The sequence below is a fragment of the Hemiscyllium ocellatum genome, chromosome 1, assembly GCF_020745735.1.
Source record: "Hemiscyllium ocellatum isolate sHemOce1 chromosome 1, sHemOce1.pat.X.cur, whole genome shotgun sequence".
NCBI classification, from domain to species: Eukaryota; Metazoa; Chordata; class Chondrichthyes; order Orectolobiformes; family Hemiscylliidae; genus Hemiscyllium; species Hemiscyllium ocellatum.
The window spans coordinates 123,182,698-123,206,072 of NC_083401.1; the positions used below are offsets into that span (position 1 = coordinate 123,182,698).

General features: G+C 40.4%; 1 protein-coding gene across 5 annotated transcripts in view; it reads right to left on the reverse strand.

The window, feature by feature from the left end:
• Window positions 1-23,375, reverse strand: part of cc2d2a (coiled-coil and C2 domain containing 2A) — a 210,618-nt gene that overhangs the window by 16,053 nt on the left and 171,190 nt on the right. For all 5 annotated transcript variants that reach the window (XM_060831773.1, XM_060831764.1, XM_060831753.1 and 2 more), the window contains 7 exons: window positions 20,145-20,254; window positions 14,922-15,018; window positions 14,734-14,832; window positions 11,286-11,462; window positions 7,884-8,087; window positions 4,633-4,722; window positions 1,726-1,839 (listed from right to left, as the gene is read on the reverse strand). In XM_060831773.1, coding sequence (XP_060687756.1) covers window positions 1,726-1,839; window positions 4,633-4,722; window positions 7,884-8,087; window positions 11,286-11,462; window positions 14,734-14,832; window positions 14,922-15,018; window positions 20,145-20,254 — 891 coding nt within the window. The remainder of the gene's footprint in view (window positions 1-1,725; window positions 1,840-4,632; window positions 4,723-7,883; window positions 8,088-11,285; window positions 11,463-14,733; window positions 14,833-14,921; window positions 15,019-20,144; window positions 20,255-23,375) is intronic.

A 23,375-nucleotide genomic window follows, 5' to 3' on the forward strand; every position in this document is an offset into this window, starting at 1 on the left:
ATTACTGCTCAACCAGACTATAATTGATCAGCAGCAAAATGATGGAAGGTGTCATCCATAGTGCCACCAAGCTCCACTTACTAAGGAATAACCTGCTCATTGCTCCTTAGTTTGCACTCTGGCAGGCCCACTCGGCTCCTAATCTCATTACAATGATGGTTCGAGCATGGACGACAGGGATGAACTCCAGAGGTGAATTAACAGTGACAGCTCTTGACATCAATGCTGCATTTAACGGATTGTGGCATCAAGGAAACCTGGCAAAACTGGAATCAATGGGAACTGGGGAAACTCTCTGCTGATTGGAGTTATACCTGGCGCAAAGGAAGATGGTTGCTGGAGATTAGTCTTCTCAGCTCCAGGACCTCTCTGCAGGGGTTCCTTATTCTGGGTCCCACCATCTTCAACTGCTTCATTCACGACGTTGCCTCCATTATAAGGTCAAAAGTGGAGATGTTCACACTGATGACTGCACGATGTTCAGCACTATTAACAACTCCTCAGATGCCAAGACAGCCTGTGTCCAAATGCTGCAAGACCAAGCCAATACATAGGCTTGGGCTGAAAACTGGCAAATAACATTTAAACCACATAAGTGCCAGTCAAAGATCATCGTCAACAAGTATCCTACCATCACCACCTGGTGTTCAATGGCATTGCCATCAATGAAACCCCCACTTTTAATGTGCTGGGCGTTACCACTAATGAGAGACTGAACTGGATTAGGACAGAGGCTAGGAATTCTATGGAGAGGAACTCACCTTCTGACTCCCCACCATCTACAAGGCACAAGTCAGGAGTTTGATGGAATACTCCCCTCTTGCCTGGATGTGTGAAGCTCCAAACACATTCAAGAAGTTCAACACCATTAAGTACAAAGCAGCCTGCTCCATTGGCACACTACCAAGCACTTTCAACATTCAATCTCTTCGCTACTGTGTCAGCAATATTTATCATCTACAATATCCTCTGATGGAACTCACCGAGGCTCCTTGCACCTTTCAAACCCATGGTATCTACTACTTTCAAAGAAAAGGACAGTAGATGTATGGGAGCACCATCACCTGCAAGTTCCCCTCCAAGGTGCACGCCAATCTGACTTGGAAATATATCATTGTTCACTCGCTGCCACTGGGTGGAAATCCTGCAACTTCTTTCCTGACAGCATGTTAGGCATCTCTGTACCCTGCAGCAATTCAAGAAAGTAGCTCACAAACACCTTCTCTAGGGTTGACCAACTAGGGATGGTCATCAAATGATGGCGTGGCCAACATTGCCTAAATCCCACAAATCATATGTTAAAAATAGAGAAAATTCTGGCTGATTTTCATCTCACACCCTTGTTTCTATAACTCTTGATACCTTTACCCAACAAAGGGACAAATATCTCTCAGTTGTGGGATTTTCAACTGAATGACCCTCAACTGTTTCCAGATTAGTTACATGAAGAGCAGCTTCCTGCAATAAGTCCAGAAAGATCTTAACATTATGACAATTGATCTGGATGTCCTTAATAGAGGAAATAATTTCCTTCCATCTGACCCATCATCTTCAATTAGATCGTCACTTACTCATTGATCGCCAATTTAACACATAAAATTATAGGAATCTTCTCACAGACTTTGAATTACAGGAATCGTCATTTTATGAGAAGGGTTGTCTAAAGAATTAATTTCTCTATGGAAACTCTGCCAACATAGTAATTAAGAATACACAATCTCTCACCTCAGGGATGGCAGTTCCTATCACTAGCCAAGCTTTCTTCCCCATTGCTAGGAAATAGTTACAGAGCAGAACTGCATGTTCCTCTTCATCACCTGCTAACAAATTCAGGAATTGCTGCATTGAAAGGAAGACAGAAAGAAAAATGTTGATTTGAAAATAAACCTATATAATCACTATAGTAATCCTGATCCCCAAGCATAAAGGACTTGGCAGCTGAAAAGTGTTGTTGATGAAGACCCTATGTCTTCACAGACATGGGTGACCATTGTTAGATATATGTAAAGTGAGCATTGATGTTTTAAAGCATAGAAAAAATACATACGGGTCAAAATAGAGGCAGCTGCAGACTAAAAGCCCTTTTCCCTTTTGATTATGCCCTCAGCCTCAAAAAAACACCCTTAACACACTGGTGTGGCATCATTATATCGGTCACATCTATCATCTGTTTGGTCTTTCAGTCTGATTCCAGTTTAGAGCTGAATTAAGATGTAGTATTTTGTTGCTGTACTGGTGAGTGAAGTACAATTTACTTTTCCGTTCTGAGAAACGTGAATGGAAGTTTCATCCTGTCAGGGTACCGTAACTCAGATAGCTAGACTATGGAGGATAGAAATGAAATCTAAGGTGGAACCTTCTCCGTTCTGCTGTGGCAGGAGTAATAGTGAGAAAAGTGTGAAAATACAGCAGGAATAAAAAACAAAATCAGATCCTCAACATCAAGGAAAGTTTTCCCAAGTTTCCCCCAAATGGTGACTTCAGAATTTTGTCATTAAGAGGTGACAACCTTGTTCCCATACAATTGCAACTCATTAAAGTCCCAATTCACTTAATTTGGACGCCATTTCCAATTCTCTGCTCCTTCTGAGCAAATAAATGGTGCACATTCCTGACGTGTTAATCAGCGTGGTGGCTTCAGCTCACCAAATGCTTGTCCCTCTTGTCATGCAACTCCTTCTTCACAATAATATTCCTACATACTCCACAGTCACCATCACTCTTGAACCCTCATCCAAACAAGTCAACATCGACAATTCACTTGTCTCACCATGTCATTGTCACCCTTCACAGAACAACACAAAAACTACTTCAGCCCTTCAATGGTACACTGGAGTTCAGAAAACCTTCAGGCAGGTCATTTTATATGGAGGGACAGACATGTTCCTTGTGCATTTACAAAGGACACTTTTATGTTCGCAAGGATTTGTGAACCTGATGTCTCTTAGCTTGCTTTCTTCAGGCTTACTCACTTCAATTCTTACTTGTAGGCTCCCAGCCACTGTCTATTTCACACTGCTTTCTTAGCGCAAACATGACTTATAGGTTACCGGACCCTGTGAGACTTTCACCACGTCTTCAGTGCACAGAAAGAGGCAGACAGATTGTGACAATGGGAAGCACTGAGAAAGTAAACCCGTCAGTCAAGTAGGGGTTGACATGTCACTCTGCAACACCATGTTACATAAAAGTTAAAACTGGAGCAAACACACTGCATGTGCTTCAAGCCAACAGCCATTTGCAAAAGCCAAAGGGAAGCTGTCCTTGCAGGGTTGACAGGAGACTACTGTCAATCAGGGGCTACGGTTGTAGTCAGTCAAGGGGCTTGTCTTATTCTGGGCCATAGGGTTGATCAGCATTTAGTTCAATCAGAGTCTGGGGACCTGTGTCCTTTGTAATCTGGGGACTGAGCCAGTCAGTCCTGCAGGCCAAGTGCAAGAAGTTCAGGGCTGACAAAGGCCGACGTGACATGAGCCTGAGACATCAGCCTGGGGAATAGGCTATGGTCAGTCCTGGCTTCCCAATCAAGTCGGTCTGGGGCTAGGCAGGTCCTGTTAATCCTGGGAGTTTGATCAATAATATTCAAGAAGCTCTTCAAAGGAAAGGGCAGTCAATGGACTGATGGGGCAAATGGGCAAAAAGTGTGGAGATGAGCCTCAATGGATCACTGAGGGAACAAGCGAAGAGAGTAGGCTGAGATCTCAGAGAATAGCAGAGGTCTGGAAGCTCTGGAAACTGGGCAAGAATTCAAACAAGTCACGTTAACTCTGACCCTTTGCAAGGGAAGGCTATAGGGTCAACAAGGGCTTAGGAAGTAGTGTCATGAGATCTCTGGGGCGAACTGGGGATATTAGGAGTTTTGTTATGGTGATCCAATGGAAACGTGATGAGAGGGATTTTGGCTGGAAGATAATAAGGCCTATAGAAGCGGCAACACAAAAGGTAACAAAGGAATGAGGGACATTCATGCTCCATTTGGCAGAGCCATCAAGTCATCCAAGGTTAGCATCTTGCCATGTCAAAAGATACCTACAAAATAAATAGTGAACACTCAAGTACAATTGTAACATTATGTTTAGATTAGGTTAGATTAGATTCCCTACAGTGTGGAAACAGGCCCTTTGGCCTGACAAGCCCACATCGAGCCTCCGAAGAGTAACCCACCCAGACTAATTTCCCTATATTTACCCCTGACTAATACACCTAACACTATGGGCAATTTAGCATGGCCAGTTCACCTAACCTGCACATCTTTGGACTGCGGGAGGAAACTGGAGCACCCAGAGGAAACCCACACAGACATGGGGAGAATGTGCAAACTCCACACAGTCCCTGGTGCTGTGAGGCAGCAGTGCTAACCACTGAGCCACCGTGCCGCCCCATGAAAATATGTTTTGTGGATACATCAGAATTTCAAAATCTGTTGAAGTGAATCTGTTGAATGGGCTGAAATAAAATGGGAACTTTCTCTGAAAGGCTGTCCAACTCCAGTCACACCAAGGGCAGTATAATTCCAGCTTTAAAGCCATGCTCGTCTGTACATTATTTTCTCTAAAACACAATGTAATTTCTTATTATAGCGAAGAACACAAAATTCCAGGAGGAGGGTAACACAGGTATTCAATAACTTACATCTGAAGTGCACCATAAGTCACAAATACCAGCAAAGGAAATACTGTCTGGAAGAAAGGGCATCAGAGAAACATAACGAGCCACCAACTCCTAAAACATACAAGAGCAAGAAATATTTATTTCTTAACATGTATCAATACAAATTGATGAAATAATCTATTCACATCGACACAAATGTTTTAATTAGAGTAAATTAGCATCATAATTGCACCTGTCGTGGAAATCAAACAGCATACAACTGATGAATGTTTTATGTGCATTGTATTAGCAACATCAAGGTTTTGTAAAAAGTTGTCTCACAGTAATTACCACTCTACAAATTAAACTATTTTGGTGAAGCCAAAATGCATTTTAAAATGTGCACAAGTTTATCAAACATTCTTGTCACTGCAACACATTACGAAATGAATGACTTTTTAAAAGTGTGGAAGAGGAGAGCAAGGGTGGTAATCAGTTTTCACTTTTTATTTACATGATAATTTTTTTTGGGTGGGGGGGGGTAGGAATTAATACAAAAAGCATTTGGGTCTTGCTCTCATCTGTTCAAACTGCTCACCACTCCACTTCCATCCTGGTGTGCAAAAATAAACCTCGGCTTTGCTCTCCCCTGTAACTTGCCTTCTTCAACCCCACCACCCGTGTCTCCTTCATGCTCACTTCAAACAGGGCGAGAGAAAGTCCTGGATATTTTTATCAACTCGATCAATAAAACTCAATTAGCTGCCCTCACAAGTCTGTTTAGTAGGCCACACTTCCTTTAGTGTTCCTATTGTCCAAATCCTGAACTTGCAACTTTCTTCAGTTTCTCCTCTATTCCCCATCATGTCCTCCCCAAGTTTTTACTTGCTGATATATGAGACTTACATTGTGCTCACTTGAGCCTATTCCCACACAAGTGCCTACTGTTAAATTTCCACTCTTGGTTTGCTGATACTGTTAACAGTTCTCTTCTTCAGATGTTGTCCCTTTTTCCTGTAAACATGCGGTCAACATCCCTCTTGTCCCTCCTCGCAAACTACTGTCTATTTCTAACTCTCTCCCTTTCCTCCTCAAAATCTGTGAATATCCTTGTTGCTGCCTTCCAAATTCACTCTCACCTTTACTCAAACTCTACATTTGAATTCCTCCAGTCAGTTTCTGCACAAGCCAGAGTAGTGAAACGGTTCTTAACAGAATCACAAATGACATCTTCTGTGACGGTGACAAAGTTGAGCTATTTCTCTCCTAGTCTTTGACATGGTTGACCAATGTCTCCTCACTGTCATCCAGGGAGGACTTGCAGCTGGTTCTATTCTTATCGAAGCAATCACAACCAGAATCAATACACTGTGGGTCATCCTACACCACTACTGTGGTTCAAGAATGCATCTGACTGCTATCTTCTCAAAGACAATTTGGGATGGGTAATAAATGCTGGCTCAGCCAGTGAAGCCCACGTTCCCTGACTGAAGAAGAAAAGACAGAATATCACATGCAATGGCTTCTTTTTCTGCTCTTGCACTCTGATATCACGCCTGTATCTCATCTTTAGTTCCCTCTAATTCTCATGTCATGCTGTCTTTTGGTGGCATCATCCAGAGGGTCATACTTATTTCCATTGAGGGGACCCAACTGCACCTCTTTAACACATCTCTTGACTCCTCCATAACTATGATCAGAAAGCTGATCTGTCATTCAATACTGGATTTTTAGGAATTTCCTTCAATTAAATATTGGGAAGACCAAGCACTGCTTCCTAGCTACCAAACCCATCGCACTCTCTGGTTGGTCTGAAATTATAGCAGACTGCTCACATACCCAATACCACATTTGATCCCAATCAAATGTTTCTGACAAATCTATTCACGTTATCACTGAGATTGCTGACTTCCACCACCAATGTGGCAAGTGACTTTGCCTTGTCACTGGTCAACTGTTGCTAAAGCTTTCAACCATGTTTTATTATCTCTAAAATGGTCAACTGCAATGTACTCTTGGTTGCCTTACCACATTCTACTCTATAAACTTGAAGTCATCCAAAACTCTGCTCTCTGTATCTTAATGGGCAGCATATCCTATTTATCTATCAACTCCTGTGTTTGCCAAACTATGTGACTCCTCATCAAACAATATGTTGATATTAAAATTCCCATTCTTGATTTCACATTCCTTTATGGTGTCACCCTTCTCTAACCCTGGAATCACCTGCAATCCCACAACCCTCTGAGATATCTGTAACTATCTAATTCTGGTGTTTGAGCATGCCCAGTATACAAGCTGCATCACTGCCCTATGCTGTGAAATGTCTTCCCTGTATGTCACTGTGTTGTTATTTCACTCTGAAGGTTTTGTGACTTTGAAACACTTTGTCTCAAAAGATGGTAAAGGCAGGTGTACTGAATATTTTAAGGTGGACGTCGATAGGTTTTTGTTAGTCGAGGAAATCAAAGGATATTAAGGGGGGGTTTGAAGATTACATGGGAATGTGGAATTTGAAACACCATTGGATTAGCTATGAAATTATTGAATGGTGACACAAGTTTAATGGGGCTGAGTAATCTACTTCTATTTCACATGTTCATATGGAAAACCACTTTGTCTGGTTAAGGAGTCAACAAAGAGGAATCGCTATATAAAAATAATGGTCAGCAAGTGAGAAGCTGTTGTGAACACATCATTTATACAAGTAAGTTGTTAAAAAACAGAATCCTTTGCTGGGGACAGTGAAGGAAGAAGCAATAATAGTTGTTAAAGGAGATGTTCAGGTAAATATTTGGATCAGAGACAGATGCAGGATTATGCCTCCAATTTATGTCTTGGCCCACAACACCAACACTCTCCAACATTCCTGATGATGGGCTTATGCCCGAAACATCAATTCTCCTGCTCCTTGGATGCTGCCTGACCTGTTGTGCTTTCCCAATGCCACACTTTTTGACTCTGATCTCCAGCATCTGCAGTCCTCACTTTCTCACAGTACAATTTGTCTCAAGTGATTCTCGCAAAAAAAAACAGCACAGACATTCTGTGGTGGATGATAATCGGAAGTGATTTAGATCAGTGAAGCAAAGGAGTTTTGGGGTCAATGCCATAGAATAGTTTGCTTTCTGAGAGCCACTGGTAATTGGACTGGATTCTCTGTCTATCCAACAGTTCATTTTATAACTGATTCTTAAGTATAAATTTAATTAACTATTCGGGTAAAGTTTGCAAATGATACAGAATATATCAAATCAAGTTTCATTTATAGTTGTCATGTAAAAAGAACTCACTGTTGTGGCCTCATAATCCTGAGGGAAGGCATCAAGGAGCTCCTGAGGTGGAGAAAGTGCTTTAATGAATCTTGTAACGAAAACCAGTTTGCCAGTGAGATCTGTGACCAAAGTGACACACCTACGATTTGGAAACTTCTGTTTCACTTCCTTCTGGAACTTTTCTGCTTTTTGAAGTAGCTTCTCATCCTCCTGAGTCTCAAGCTAAAAATCAAATCAAAACATTAAGTACCAGGAAGAATTTATTTTAAAATCCAGCAAAAATCTCTGATATGACACTAAACACTAATATGAATCATCAAAACAAACCACAAGTAAATTATCACACATATTACACTCATCAGCAGACAGAAAGATGTTATTTTGTGATAATTAAACAAAAGTTAGCAGTTTTTAAGATGTACAATGTTCTGAGAAAAACTAAATTTAAAATAATCTTAAGCTATTGAAACATTTAAATTATTTGCACGAATATTTTGCTGTTCATATTATAAGCGCAAAGCATTAAACCTGCAAGGTGAGGGATAATTTACCTTTTTCAGCATCTCAATCATCTACAAAAGAGCAGCAAAAATTAGAGAGAAAATAGAGACAGATATAAAGAGCAGGAGGTGAACAACTTTATAGGTATAGAAGCTGATTAGATACAAAAGTTGAATAAAGCAAAACTTCAAAATCTAAAGAGCACAGAACAACATTTCACAATGCAGAGTGGTTTGCTTAGGTAAACAAAATACCTACATATTTTCTCAGAAATTTTGCAGTATATTATTCCCTTTGATGAGCCTTGTCTATTGGAAGTTCACATTAGAAAATATTACGACTCAACATTTGTTAACCATTTATTTTAATTGCATAAAAAGTAAGTGAAGCGGGTGATAACTGTTGCCACATGTGTACCATAAGACAAAACAACCCATAATAATATAAAGGAAAAACATTGTTGCTCTGGCTACATCTAGTATTCTTTTCTTTGAGAAAGATTCAGCTGCGTGTTTTCTTCTTCATTTTCACTACGTGTGACCATTTTCTAAGGAGATGTCCATTTGTTTGGTGAATTCTGATAACACACATGTTGTTGGATAACTTAAAATATTAATACCAAAATGGTTAATGGTTAATGAAATATAGTCTCTATTGTAATGTAGAAAATGTGGCTAAAAGAAACTGCAGAGCAAATTCCCACAAACAATAACAAAATAAATGACCAGGTCATTCATTTTTATGTTTAAGTTAAGAGATTCACGTTGATGATAATGCTGGGAGAAACCCTTTACTCTATTTTAAGAAACACAGATGGATCTTTTATGTAAACCTGAGTGGCAGATAGCACCTTGGTTTTAACAGCTGAAGAACCTTTATCAGGCACTGATTCAATTACAGATGGAGCTATGTGCTCACTTCCATTTCCACTCATTCACGGGATGTGGGTACCACAGGGCTCAGCCACATTTATTGCCCATCCCTAATTATCCTGGAGAAAGTAGTGCTCTTCTAAAATTGCTGCAGTTCATTGATGAACCTACAGTGATGTTAGGAAGGATTTTGACACAGTGACAGTAAAGGAATGGCAATATATTTCTAATTCATCATAGTTTATGGCTTGAAGGGAAACTTGCACATGACAGTGTTCCCACGGCTCAACGGTCCCCGTGTGCCACATCAGAAAGACAGCATCTACACCAGCGAAGCGCTCCCTCTGTACCCCAGCAGATACTCTATCGGAGGAGGTGGTAATTTTAAGTATCAACAGCAGCAGTTTAAGAAAACCTTACCACCAGGTTTTCAAGGGCAGTTAGATTTGGGGAATAAATATTGATCTAGCCAGTGAAGCCCACATCCTGTGGATAAACAAATAAAAAGACAACCTACAAAAAATATTGGGGCAATTGTTCAGTACTGTCTATATTAGAAATAGTGGGAATGCAGGAAACACCTTAACACATCTTTAAAACTACAAGTCTGACTTTTGTAAAAATACATTTTGTCAATTAGCATCTATAAGAAAAAGAATGTGTGTGTAGATACATAATAAACATAACAAATGAAAACTGTAGAAAATTACATCAGTTAAAGGATGTTGACATTGCTGGAGCCAGATCCCTCACTAAATACAGTGGCAATAGAGTAAATGGGAAAAAGTGAATTTTCAGCCTGTTTCACATCTTTACAATGGAAATTAAAAATCATGAGAAGTGTAAAACAGCCAAAATATTATCACCAAGTAAAACTATCCCTACTGAGTTATGTTATATCATCAAGCATTAGAAATATGTCACTGGTTAACATTTGCACAAAACACACTATATGTAATTTCAAATTCAAGTCTATGGTGGTCTTATGCACTCTGAAATTTGATATTTTTTCCTGGTGGCATTATCCTGTATGATAATGAAGGTTTGATTGTATGTTCTCTCACTGAAAGCAGAAACTTTTTCCAGATTGAAAAAAAATTAATTAGTTAACATAAATACCCTTTTGTTAGTAGTTAACATAAATATCCTTTTGTTATGACATTACATTGCTTGGTAAATTTCATTCTAATATTTAAGTGCAAAACCTACTCTGCAATACTGGAAAATAACTGTTCCACAATGCTAGCTGTGCAGTCAAAAGCTCCTGTTTCAGCTGTTTCTCCTGCTCTGCTCTTCTGTCAGCATTATATTCCTTAGACTCTGGCTCCACCAAGCACTGTAACTATTCCTAAGATCTGGGGAAAAGTTAATTCAGTTAGACTCTCACTCAACATGAGCTGAAGTACATCTCACATAGATTCCTCAACTTTCCTTTCCAGCAACGTCATTTAAACATTCAATTCCATATCAGAAATAACAATGGGAGCGGAATCCATAATTTATGAAAGAGATGCATGTAATTATTTGAAAAATAATTAAACAGGGCATGGAGAAATAGCTAGGAGAAAGAGAACCCAGGGTTCCATCACTATGTCATGTCTGCATCACAACACTATTTTCATATGCATATCATCTAATTGGGGCAGAGGGGAGCTTGGCACCAAATTAGTCACCTAGAATCGAAACCTGACTCTAGAGGGCGTTTCTCAATTGTCGGCCATAACCATAATCGGATTGCTTTTGGCCTTGCAGAACGGAGCAAATGGAAAAACAGACAGTAAGCAGCCTCACACGGTTCATCTAAGTGTCCAAATGGTCACAATGAAATACTACAAAACATACCAATTGCGAGTATAAAATAATTCCATTCTTGAATTAAGCTGATTTCTATTGAAAGTATGAGTATATAAATATTAATGATTTGCTTTGGTGAAACGTTTCATAATCCTGTTTGGACACATGAAAAGGATCTGGCTCTGACAGCTTGAAGTGAATTTTAGGAGGCATTTTCCGTGAAAGCATTTTTAACATTGAGAATTTATGTTACCTTTTCATTTACAGCTTCTCCAAGTACAAGGTGAGGCTCAACAGTAATAAAGAGGGACAAATAAGAGCCTTCACTTAAGCTTCGAACTGCCTCCCAACCCCTTTCACTTGACAGGTTACGCTCTTTGCTGTAGCCCAGAAGAACTGGTGGTGTATTAATCCTGAAGGTGCCATCAATCTATAAAACAGACAATTCAAAAAGTGATTTGTGAAACCAATTGCACGTCCTGACAGCGTTTCTCCATTGTTGTCAAATCTGAAAATAAAAATGTGTCAAGTTACAGAGTTAGGTTGGTTCAAATTAAAAGCTGGAGTCTAAAGTGGGAGTTAATCGGTCTGCAGCAAGTTGCACAGCAACATCTAACAAAGGTGATGAATAACTAATCGTTAAATGACAACACACAAAAGTTGTCCAAGTCTCACATTTTACAACATGATTTATGAAAATGGCATTTTCATTGACTGCTTCAGCACAAATGTGTATTGAAAGTAATAATGTTCTATAATTGACAAGTGTTGTGATTACCAGTGCAAAAAACAGTTACTGCAAATTTTTTTTACACTAAAAATTAATCAGATGCAAAATATAGAAAGTCTAAAACTTTCAGGACAGTGACAGTGTTGGATTTCAAATTTTTCTCAAGTATGGATGAACAATAAATTTCTCAGAGATAGAGAGAAACAACTGATTTCTGATCCTCTCCCCTGAAAGCAGCTGAGAATGTTGCATTTGTAAGTGCAGTGTTCGCACCAATGGAAGAGGCAGCTTTGTGTCTGAGGATTAGGGAGGGCCAGGTGGGGAGGCAGACCTTAAAACTCAGCAATGGACTTAGGTCCTGTACAAAACTCTTTCTGATCCTATTCTTTGGGGTCAAGCTAAGAATGGCCTCTCAATTCCCGTATTTTCTCTGCCCTGGGTGTGGCCTCGGGAAACAAATTGTTTTCACAAAGCTGGGCTTTGCCAGTTGTACAGTATGGAGCCTCATTAAGTATAAATAAGTCGTCGGAGATTTTCAAATGGCATACTTAAAAAGAAATCCTGCCAGTATCTGTTTTTAATCCAACTTTTGTTTTCTCTTTCTCCATCTGATTTGATCGAATTGACTTTGCTTAATTCATTCTCCTTTTCAATTCTTTCATTCTGCGTTGTGTTCACAAAGGTCCCTCAGATTTGTTTCTCTCAGATTGTTGCATCAGCTCATACTTGTCAATAACATTGTTGGTAAAAATGTTTTGAGCTAAAAGAGGTTGAATCGTTGGAAAACATGGCCCCATATAATTATAAACTAATTCTAAGCACCAAAAGCAAAGTTCAGTATTCATGTCAGGCCTAGCAGACATTGAAAGAAAACAAAATCAAAACACTCTTTTCAAAAATTACAATCAACCGTAACAATTTATAAGTTGCAGCATTTGTGAGTTTTTAATTTGCACCCTCTGTGCTTCCTTGGAATCTCTTGCTGAAATTTCACTGGAGGCAGTTCAGAGGAGGTTCACAAGGATGATCCCTGGTGTGGAGAGATTGTCTTCTGAGCATAAGGTGAACAAGTTGGGACTCTACTCATTGGAATTTAGAGAAATGAGACGTGATCCGATCATACAGGATTCTTAAAGGGCTTGACAGCGTAAATGCTGAGAGGATGTTTCCTCTTACCGGAGAGTCCAGAACCAGAGATATAACACCAGGATTAAGGGTTGCCAATTTAAGACCAACATAGATAGATTCTTGATCTGTAGGGGTATCAAGGGTCATTGGGAAAAGGAAAGTGGGTGAGAGAAGTGTCAAATCAGCCATGATCCTGGTGACTGGGGAGGTAAGCTCAACGGCTGAACAGCCTACTCCCATTCCCATTTCTTTTGGTCTTATTGTCTATGTCTCCCCAAATTGGCTACTGGTTGTGCCCTTTCACTTGAATGCCTTCGCTTTCTGAGTACCAGTAGACATAAATATTTTTCTTTAAAATCACAAAGTTATCAGAGAAGTTAGTCAGGTTCAGTAGGGATACGTCAAGTCTTCAGAGATTGGACTCTGAGTACAAATGCAAGGGCACCATTTTGCCATACAGTTTGTTCAATGGATGTATCTGGACCAGTGAACCCAGGTTTAGTTCCCTCATATAAGATACCATTGTGGCTGTGGAAAAGGATCAAAATCTACAAGAATGATTATTTGCTAGTTAGATATGCTTAAGCAGCTGATTGCTTAATATACTTATTGCAGAGCAGTGTACCAACTTCAGGGTAACTGGATAGAGGTTTACATCGTAATGAAAGAGCTGGACAGTAAGCCTTTTGATAGATTTCTTTTCTTTCTTTTGAAAGAGCATACTAGTTTGTGTGGAAACAGCCAGGTGTCACTCATTTAACTAATACATCATCATTAAAAAGTCAGAGAAGTAGATGTTCTTTAACCAGAGTATGAGACCACAAATGTCTGTCTAGCTGCTGACACTCTACATGCCTTCAAAAGAGAACTGGATGAGTTTCTGGCTGACCATAAATTGCATCATCTCAAAGACAAATGGATCAAGTGATAACTTATTTTTGCTTGATTGACCCTGGATTTGTTTTTTTGTTTTCTCTTTATTCAGAAATTTCATGACTGCAGATGAAAGCATCAAGCCTAAGTGCTCCAACCCTCTTCAATCAACTGAAGGCTTCCACTGTCATGACTTGGAACTATATCGCAGGGGCTGAGGAGATTGACTTCCATTGGGCTGTCTCCCATTGAGCTACGTAGGACGCCAGTCAGAAGATCATTCTCTCTCTGACTCCCATTGACTCCAGTTTTGTAAGGGTTTCTTGATGCATCACAGCATCACCTCACCTCAAGGGGAATTGATGGCCTGGTGGTATTACGGCTGTACTGTCCTTTCAGGGACCCAGGTAATGTTCTCGCCACTGCATTTGGTGGAATTTGAACTCAATATTTTTATAAAAATCAGGAATGAAGAGTCTAATGATGACCATCGATCCTTGTCGATTTTCTGGAAAACCCATCTGGTTCACTGATGTCCGTTAGGGCAGGAAACTGCAATCCTTACCTGGTCTGGCTTACATGTGACTCCAGACCGACAACAATGTGGCTGACTCTTAACTGCCCACTGGGCAATAGGAATGGGTAATAAAGTGCTGGCCTAGCCAGTGATGCCCTCATCCCATGAATGAATAAATGAGGCCTTGGTGTTAATAGCAGTCATTTGCAACTCACAGATACAAACAATAAATTCTCAAGATCTTGAGCTGCAGAGCTATTAATTATGGAAAAAATAAACATGCAAGTATAATCACACAAAGTTGGCAAAGCGACTGAGTTGCAAAGTGGTGAAACTTGCATAAAACAAATACAAATGACATAGGCTAGCTTTTGGATGCATATATTTCTCACATAAATTTACATTTTACCATTATGAAAATACTCTCCACTATAGACAAACAAGACTCCTTACCCTGGACTGGGAGTAGATGGTACTGAATGGGATCTGCACAGCCCCTAGCCAGTGTCGCTCAACACGGGTATGAACATCACTTCCTCTTTCTCTGTCATCCTAAAAACCGAGAATTATTTTTCAAGAGTTCATATGATTTTTTAGTAATGGGGTTGATTTTGTTAAATATGACAATCATTTAAGGTTACCTCGAGAACATCATAAACAACTTCGTCGAAGACATTGATGAACACGTCATCAGAAACAGACTGCAGACTTGCTGTGCTGTAATCGCCATTTGGTGCTCTAAATCAAACAAAACAGGCACTAACTGTTACAGCACTCACGCACCAGCTCATCTTTGCAGTTATTACTATTTAATAACAAATTCTTAAGAATTAGTAAATAATTCCTCAGCAAGATGCTTTGTATCGCTATATAAAAATCACGCTGAACAAATTAGGAATAGTCTACCATTGTGCTTGTATCAATTTTGAAAGGGCAATCAATCAATCCCACTCTCTTGCTCCTTCACCAACTGACTGAAAATCTTGCCTTTTTAAGTACATATCCACTCAATGTTATCCCTGGGGGTACTGGATCCAGGGTAAATCACACTGTGCACTCTTCACCCAGCCATTCTCCTGCTTCTCCCCACCACCCCATAACTCTCTAGCTTTTCCTAACTGTCTGGGAAAAAAGGTCCTTTGCATTGTTTATGCCTAACTGCCTTCAAGCTTAAAAACAAATATAAGGTTACACTGTGCAGCTCTCAGCTATTCAAAGGTTACCCCATCTTGACTTCTAGCTCCTCCCAGGTGCCTATGGTCACAACATGAGGTCGCTCATGGGACGAAGGACAGTCACTCTAGCGATGCATTGTCTGCACTGAATTACAAACCTTAAAGAAAGGCCAGAACAGAAAATTAAAATGATTCATAAAATAACCAGAAAATACTAAGAAAATAAAAACATACTAAGTTGTAATATGGTAGATAATATTTATTTAGTTCATCTATGGGATGTGGATGTCAATCTCTGGCCAGCATTTATTGCCAGGCCCCTAGCTACCATTCGGAAGGTGGTGATGAGTGAACTTCTTGAACCGCTGCAGTCCATCTGCTGTTAGGTTGACCCACAATGCCCTTAGGGAGAGAATTCTAGAATTTTGACCTAGTGACTGTGAAGGAACAGCGATATATTTCCAAGTCAAGATGGTGAGTGGTTTGGAGGGGATCTTGCAGGTGGTGGTGTTCCCGTATATCTCCTATCCTTGCCCTTCTTGATCAAAGTGGTCAAGGGTTTGGAAGATGCTGTTTGAAGAGCCTTGGTGAATTTCTGCAGTGCATCTTGTAGTAGTACACACTGCTGCTTTGAGCGTTGACAGTGGCGGGAGTGGATGCTTGAGGATGCGTTGCTAATCAAGTGGGCTGCTTTATCCTGGATGGTGTCAAGCTTCTTAAATCTTGTTGGAGCTGCACCTATCCAGGCAAATGAGAAGTATTCCATCACACTCCTGACTTGTGCTTTGTAGATGATGGCTAGGCTTTGGAGAGTCAGGTGAGTTATTTGCCGCACCATTCCTAGCCTCTGACCTTCTCTTGCAGCCACTATATTGATATGGTGAGTATGGGAGATTTAGTGATGGTAACTCTATGGAATGTCAAGGGGTGGTTGTTAGATGGCTTCCTATTGGAGATGGTCAATGCCTGGCATTTTAATGGTATAAATGTTACATTTAGTTTATATCCTCTAAAGTAGAAAAAGAAGCACTTATTTTATAGATAGCAAATGGTATCATGTGTTGGCACACATTCTTCACACTTGTGAAATGGATCCTGTACTACATTCAGGAATGGCATTCCTGATGAAGGGCTTATGCCCGAAACATCAACTCTCCTGCTCCTTGGATGCTGCCTGACCTGCTGCACCTTTCCAGCAACACATTTTTCAGCTCTGATGTCCAGCATCTGCAGTCCTCACTTTCTCCCTGTACGATATTGTCACTGTGGAAATTGTTTTTAAACAGTATAAAACATTGATAGAGAAGAACCAAAGAAATATGAAACTGAGATTAAAAATGTTAAACCAAAAGGGACAATAACATTTATTGGTAGACTATTCAAAGATCATTGATCAGATAACAATATCTGTGACTCAACTCAGAATTACTGGGGTACTATAATAACTTCCACAGATGCACGCAATTACATCTAAAGGTTAGAAGCCACAGAGCTTCTAGAAACAAGCAATAAACTTACATACGTAAGCACCACAAATTTGCCAAAGCAATTAATGGCAATGCGTTGAAACTTGCACTTAACAAAATTAAATCTTATGAAATACAAACTGTGTCGGCTAATTTGCAGGTACAGCAAGTAATTACATATACTTCCCACACAAATTAACATTTCACGATCTTAAAAACAGCCTGCAAGGAAACTTGTAAATTGACAAAATTAGTTTTTGACTTTTCTTTTAGTTTTAGATAAAATGCAGTTAGTGTAATCTAACTTTCCCAGCCTCAGAATGCCATAGGCAATGCCAAATCAGTTGGGAAGATATGGGGAGGTGAAAATGAGATTCTTTACAGCGAAAAAAAAGTTTAATTGCGCAACCAAGTGGTGAGGGGAGAATCAGAGTGGTGATCGGCAAGTGGCCTATTTGCACTAATTAACATCATGTCATTACCTATTCTCGCCTCACTCATGCACAATTGCCTGTTCTCCCTCATGGTGAAGAGAAATCAGACGATAACCATTCACAATGGGAAAGTCAAACCGCGTCACCTGCTGCTCCAGCTCAGCCAGTGATCTCCAACATGTCAGGGCATGCTCCACAGACAGTGACTGTATCTCCCACCCCATCACCAGGAAATGGAGATTGGCATCAGACACACACCAGTTTTTTCATAAAACCACAGTACATCTCTCAACCCCTTCGAATACAGTTCATCCCTTCAATCCAGCACCTTGGATCAAACTGACCCCTTTCATCAGTACGCTGATGTCAGGCTGATTTGAATGGTGATGAAGAGTTTATGCCTGAAATGTTGATTCTCCTGCTCCTCGGATGCTGCCTGACCTGCTGTGCTTTTCCAGTGCCACCTTTTCCAAGTCTGACCCTTCAAGATCTGCAGTTCTCATTTTCTCCTGATGAATGGAGGGACAGACACATATCTCATGCATTGAAGCCTGATTTTTTTAGCGCTCATTTTGCACTTACAACATCCCTGCCTTGCTTTGTCTTTTTTTTATGTGGCCACCATTCTTCCAAATGACGGTGGAGAGGTCTCCTGAGCTGGAGCTCATCTTGTCCATTGCTTTTCTTTTCTCTTTCTCTCTTTTCGCATTTTTTTAGCTTTTTCATTTTACCTCCCGTTCTCGGGTGGCACGGGCAAAGTCCAAGTTGAAAGCCAGCACGGACATGGACTCTCGGCCTCCGTGTGGAGTCAGATGTCTGGTACTCCTGCCTCAAGAGTTGGAAGGACTGTTATTCTGAACTCTTATTTCTGTACTTTTCTAATCTATTGCTGAACTTTTATTTCTTTATTTTCCCCCTTAAGAATTTGTACCTAGGTACCAAAGATGGTGCAGTAAGTGGTGACTTGTCAACTTTTCACTGTACTCATGTGAGTACATGTGACAATAAAGCTAATTCCAAAACTTACAGGCTGACAATGTTTCTGTCTTATCACATTTCCTAGCAGGAGATGGACATGTTGTTGCATGGTGCTGTGCTACATCAATGTCACAGTACCAGCTGCTTAAGTGGCAAAGACACTGCATGTGTTTCAAACAAACGGGCATGTCTCAAAGTCTGTTAGGAAGGGGGAAGCTGACGTTTTCTCATCTTAGACTGCAGGTACTTAACAACCTGTTTTCTATGCAATGTTACCTTTCTTAAACAATGTAAGGGTTCAGATTAGGGTAACTGTATAAAGTTTCAGAAATCCTCCCACACTGGTACTACATAGATTGAATGAAGTTCCACTATGTCAAAGGTCCATATACAAGCATTCCATCACCCTCTTTGTCAAAGCCCTCCATGTCCCAAATCATCGTATGTGCAAATACTGACTGCTCACATTGTTAGGGCATGATGGTCCTCATGTATACGTTTTAAAATCAGGACTGATGAATTCATCCACAGCAGGGATTATCATCACTGGTGCAGTACAACAAAGATGCAGAGAGATTGAGGAGGGACAGTTGCACAAGACAGCCCAAGACCAGCAAAAACCTCCAATGGCTGCCAAGTTGCATCCACATGAAGAAGTCGTTGCTATAAGATGTGTAAAAGAGGTTTACCAGGATGGTGCCTGGATTGGAGTATATTAGCTATAAGGAGAGTTTGGACAAGCCTGGATTGCTTTCACTGGAGCGTCAGAGGCTGAGGGTGAGTTGAAAGAAATACATAAAATTATATTGGCAAGGATAGGGTGAATAATCTCCAAAGTGAAAATGTCAAACTCTAGAGGGAATAGATTTAAGGTGATGGGGGGGAAATGTTTCAAGGAGATTTGCAAAGCACTTTGTCTTTTAATGCAGAGTGTGGTGGGTGCCTGGAACACGTTGCTGGGGAGATGGTAGAAGCAGATATGACAGGAATGCTTAATAGGCTTTTAGACAGACATATGAATATGCAGAGAATAGAGGGATACCGTCCATGTGCAGACAGCTGGGATTAGTTTATAATGGCATCATGGTTAGCACAGACATGGTGGGCCGAAGGGCCTATTCCTGTGCTGTACTATTCAATGTCTACAGGTCCCCTCAGGATACAGAGGAAGTACAGGAGGTCACTTAAGCAGGAGGTCACTTCTCCCGTTACTAAGACAGTTGATCAGACAGGTGATGATGTAAAGCAGAACACTTATATGGATGTGAGATTCTATTTCCAACGAATTCTCTACAATCCCATCTTTATGCCCTGTGAAACTTTTTTTTTGCTTCCTTCCCATTATGTTTACTGTGTAGGGCAGTTCCTGGCTAATTGTGGAAATCTCAGGTGGTCTCTTCTGCTGCTGGTGAGTGCAAGATAAAGCAAGAAAGACACATGGAGGCATGATGCATAGATCATAAAGTGAGCAGCAGACAATTGAGAGAGAAAACTCACTGGGGCTCATGGACAGAGACCCTCTATTAAACATGCAAACAGTGTCGATTGTATCATTGAGGGAAATCTGCTGTCCATAGCTGGTGTGACTCATATACATGTGACTCACAGCAATGTGGTTGGCTCTTAACTCCCTTTTGAAATGCCGAGCAAACTACATTGTTGAAGAGTAATTAGGGATGGAAAACAAGTGCTGCCCTAGTCAACAACAAACACATCCCATAAAAAGAATTTTTAAAATTGATTTGGAAGGAATAGATCAAAAGGATCAAAGGCCACTTTAATCCAAATAACTACTTTTTAAAAAAGCTTACCTGAATGGTATTTCCAATTCTTCATTCCAGTTAGGGTTTTGACCTTCTGCAGTACTGGTTTGACGGACTATACGTTGGAATGAAACTTCCACGAAAGGACGCACTGAGGTCTTTGACAAAAAGAAATCCCAACGTTAGTCTGCTTATCCTCAATATGGCTTTTCTCAGTTTTTGTACAGCTCATTTTTCATACAGATGAAAAACTACCATCCCAAACTGGGAAAATCAGGGAACAGTGTCACTTCAAGATATTTCAACTTTGCATTAACTCATCGAGTTAAACAACAAGTCAGTTCATAAATTATCATTGTGCTTGCGACAAAGCTCTTTAAAGAGTAGCATACACATAGGCCAAAACAGACACCATGTACTAAACACACCAAAACAAAAACTTGCATTTCTGTAGTGTTCACTGCTAGTGTAGTAAAAATGTCCCAAAGCAATTCACAGTAGTATTATTTAATAAAATCTGACACTAAACTGTATAATGCTACATTATGGCAGATGACCAATAGATTGGTTAAAGAGATCGGTTTTGAGCAGAAGTTGGAGAAACTTACGGAGAGCAGTCCAGAACTTAGGGTCTAATTTGAATGCACAACTGCCAAAGCTGCAGTAATTCAAACTGAGGTATACAAAAGTTCAGAATTGGAGGGGTCAAGGTATCTTAGAGGTTTCTAGGGCTGGAGAGAGTAGAGATAGACAAGCACATGGCACTGGAGGAACCTGAAACAAGCTTGAAAATTTATGGCTCCAAAAATCTTCATGGGTCAGATTGGAGACAGGAAATATGGAAGGATAGTTCAATTAGTGCACAAAGCAGCTCAGTTTCTAGTTGATATGGTGCTGATTCCACTGAAGTTGTTCTAGTCGAAAGCAATGTCTTCCTGTTGATGCTTATGTTTTACAGTAAAGTGAATGATTTAATTTGAAGTATTCATGACAACTAAAAGGATTGATAGGTTTTCCAAACATTCTGAAACTATTATTTCACCTTGTGAAAACTAGCATATTACACTCAAGACTGAGTTTAACCTCTTATCCTCCTAAAGCCCTGGGTTCAAATGTTTTTTGGCTGTCCCAATGTAGACTAGTGTTTTCTTTTAAATAAGAATGTGTTCTCAAGATGGTAAGATTCACAAGGCCACATGTACTGTCTGCAGTTATAAGCAGCTGTCATCAGAGTCTAACACTATGGAAGAGTAAGTGAACATGCCTCATCTGATGTTCCATAGGAGCAAAAGTTACTGACGCAGCAGCTAAGGATCATTGGTTTGATGATCCTTTCCCTCAGAAATCCCTGCAGCAATATGTTGGAACTTCGATGACAGAATCCAGCCATCACAACCATCTTTGTTTCTGTCAGGCAAAATTACAGTCACTGGAGAATTGAGCTGATATTGTTCAGTAAATGAGTTTCAGTACAGATCCCTGTTGCTATTCTCTGTTGGATGCAGCATTATGTTGAGAGGAGATTTCTCATCAACTGTTTGCCATTCAACTCTTAAATCCAGTAATACTATGGGTCTGATGAAGTTTGAAATAGAAGGTGTTTTCTTTTGGTTGCCTGCTGCAGCAATAGCAATGGCGAGAAAATTGGGAAAAGCGCAATAAGAATGAAAAAAAAAATCAACTCCCCAATGTTGAAAAATAAATTCCTACTTTCCCATAAAGTTTACATGGCAAGTTCTGAATCTTGCTAATGAGCAGTAATTACCTTATTCCCAGGTATCTGTATCTCATTAACAGCTAATCTCACCTCATTTTTATATGCTTCACATCTTCCTGAGAAATGAGGCAGTGCCAGTTCCCGACAATAAAGTCAGATTAGTTACCTGGCAGCACAGCTCACTTCTCCATCATTTCCTTGCATGCTCTGCGAACACTGTCCTCTTCCACCTTCTCTCTATTCAAGTGGGCATCGCTGATTCATCAGCTTCACCACATCATCACAGCTATGCAACCCACTCAGCATTTTAGCCCTTCAGGAGTTCACCTGCAGCTCAGGGCACGGTTAGTGTTTGTACATTTCTGCCTGGTTTGTTTGGCCACAGGGGTACACACAGATCTCATGCATGTGTACATGGTGCATCTTATGTCACTTGAATTACTTTCTTGGTGCTCACAAATTTTGCACTTACTTGGAAGTTAACAGCCTCTCTGGCTTGCACTGCTTCTCACCAAATAGGCTCTTCAGTCCTAAATTACAGACCGACAGCCTCTGTCACTCGCACTGCCTTTTAATGCAGTAGGTTCTTCAGCCAGAACTTATAGGCTGCCAGCTTCCCTGGTTTGCATTGCTGTTTTGTGCAGAGGAACAGGCAGACAGCTTGTTACGATTCAGAGCCGTGAACAGTTTAAGGGGGTAGATATATCACTGTACAGCACCAGCCCACATCAATGTCACAGCTACAACAACAGATTATGTAACAACACAGCATCTGTGTTTCAATCAAATTCAATCATTGCTGGCAGTCAAAGGAGACCAGCCCTGAGTGAAGTGAAGGAGGTGATGGCAGCACGATGGTAACGACATTGGATTTATAATCCAAACCTTTGTGATTGGAGTTTAAATCCCACCATGGCAGATTCCAACATCTGAATTCAATAAAATCTAGAATTAAAATCCTAATGATGACCAAGTAAACACTATTAGAACAACTCTTCTGATTCACTAATGTCCTTAAGGGAAGGAAATTGCTGTCCTTACCTGGTCTGGTCTGCATGTGAATCCAGACCCACAGCAATGTGGTTAACTCTTAACTGCCCTCTGAAATGGCCTAACAAGTTACTCAGGTCAAGAACAATTAGTGATGGGCAAAAAATCCTGGCTTAGCATTAAAAAAACTGGGAAAAATAAATATGACCTAAAAAAACTAGACATAGCTCAGAAAAATAACTACAGCTAGTTATTGGTAAAGGGATCATCTCATTGCAGACCAGTGTTTTAGCTATGGTTACTCAGGCAATTGGTTCTACTAGAGTTGGCGAACAGTGCCTTTGCAGTCCAGGGATTGGGCCATGGTCAGTCCTGAAGGTTAGGAAGAGTCATCTGGGTATCACAGGTACATCGGTCAGTGTGGGGAATCCATTTGAAGATTGTGCTGTCCTCCCAACACAGTCCAGAGGCTAGCCATAGTCAGTCAGGGGTCTGGGTATTAATGGTGAGAGTGCTCATCAGTGGCATTCTGTACAGAACTGGCAAAAGTGGGAAGCCAAGAGCCTGAATCT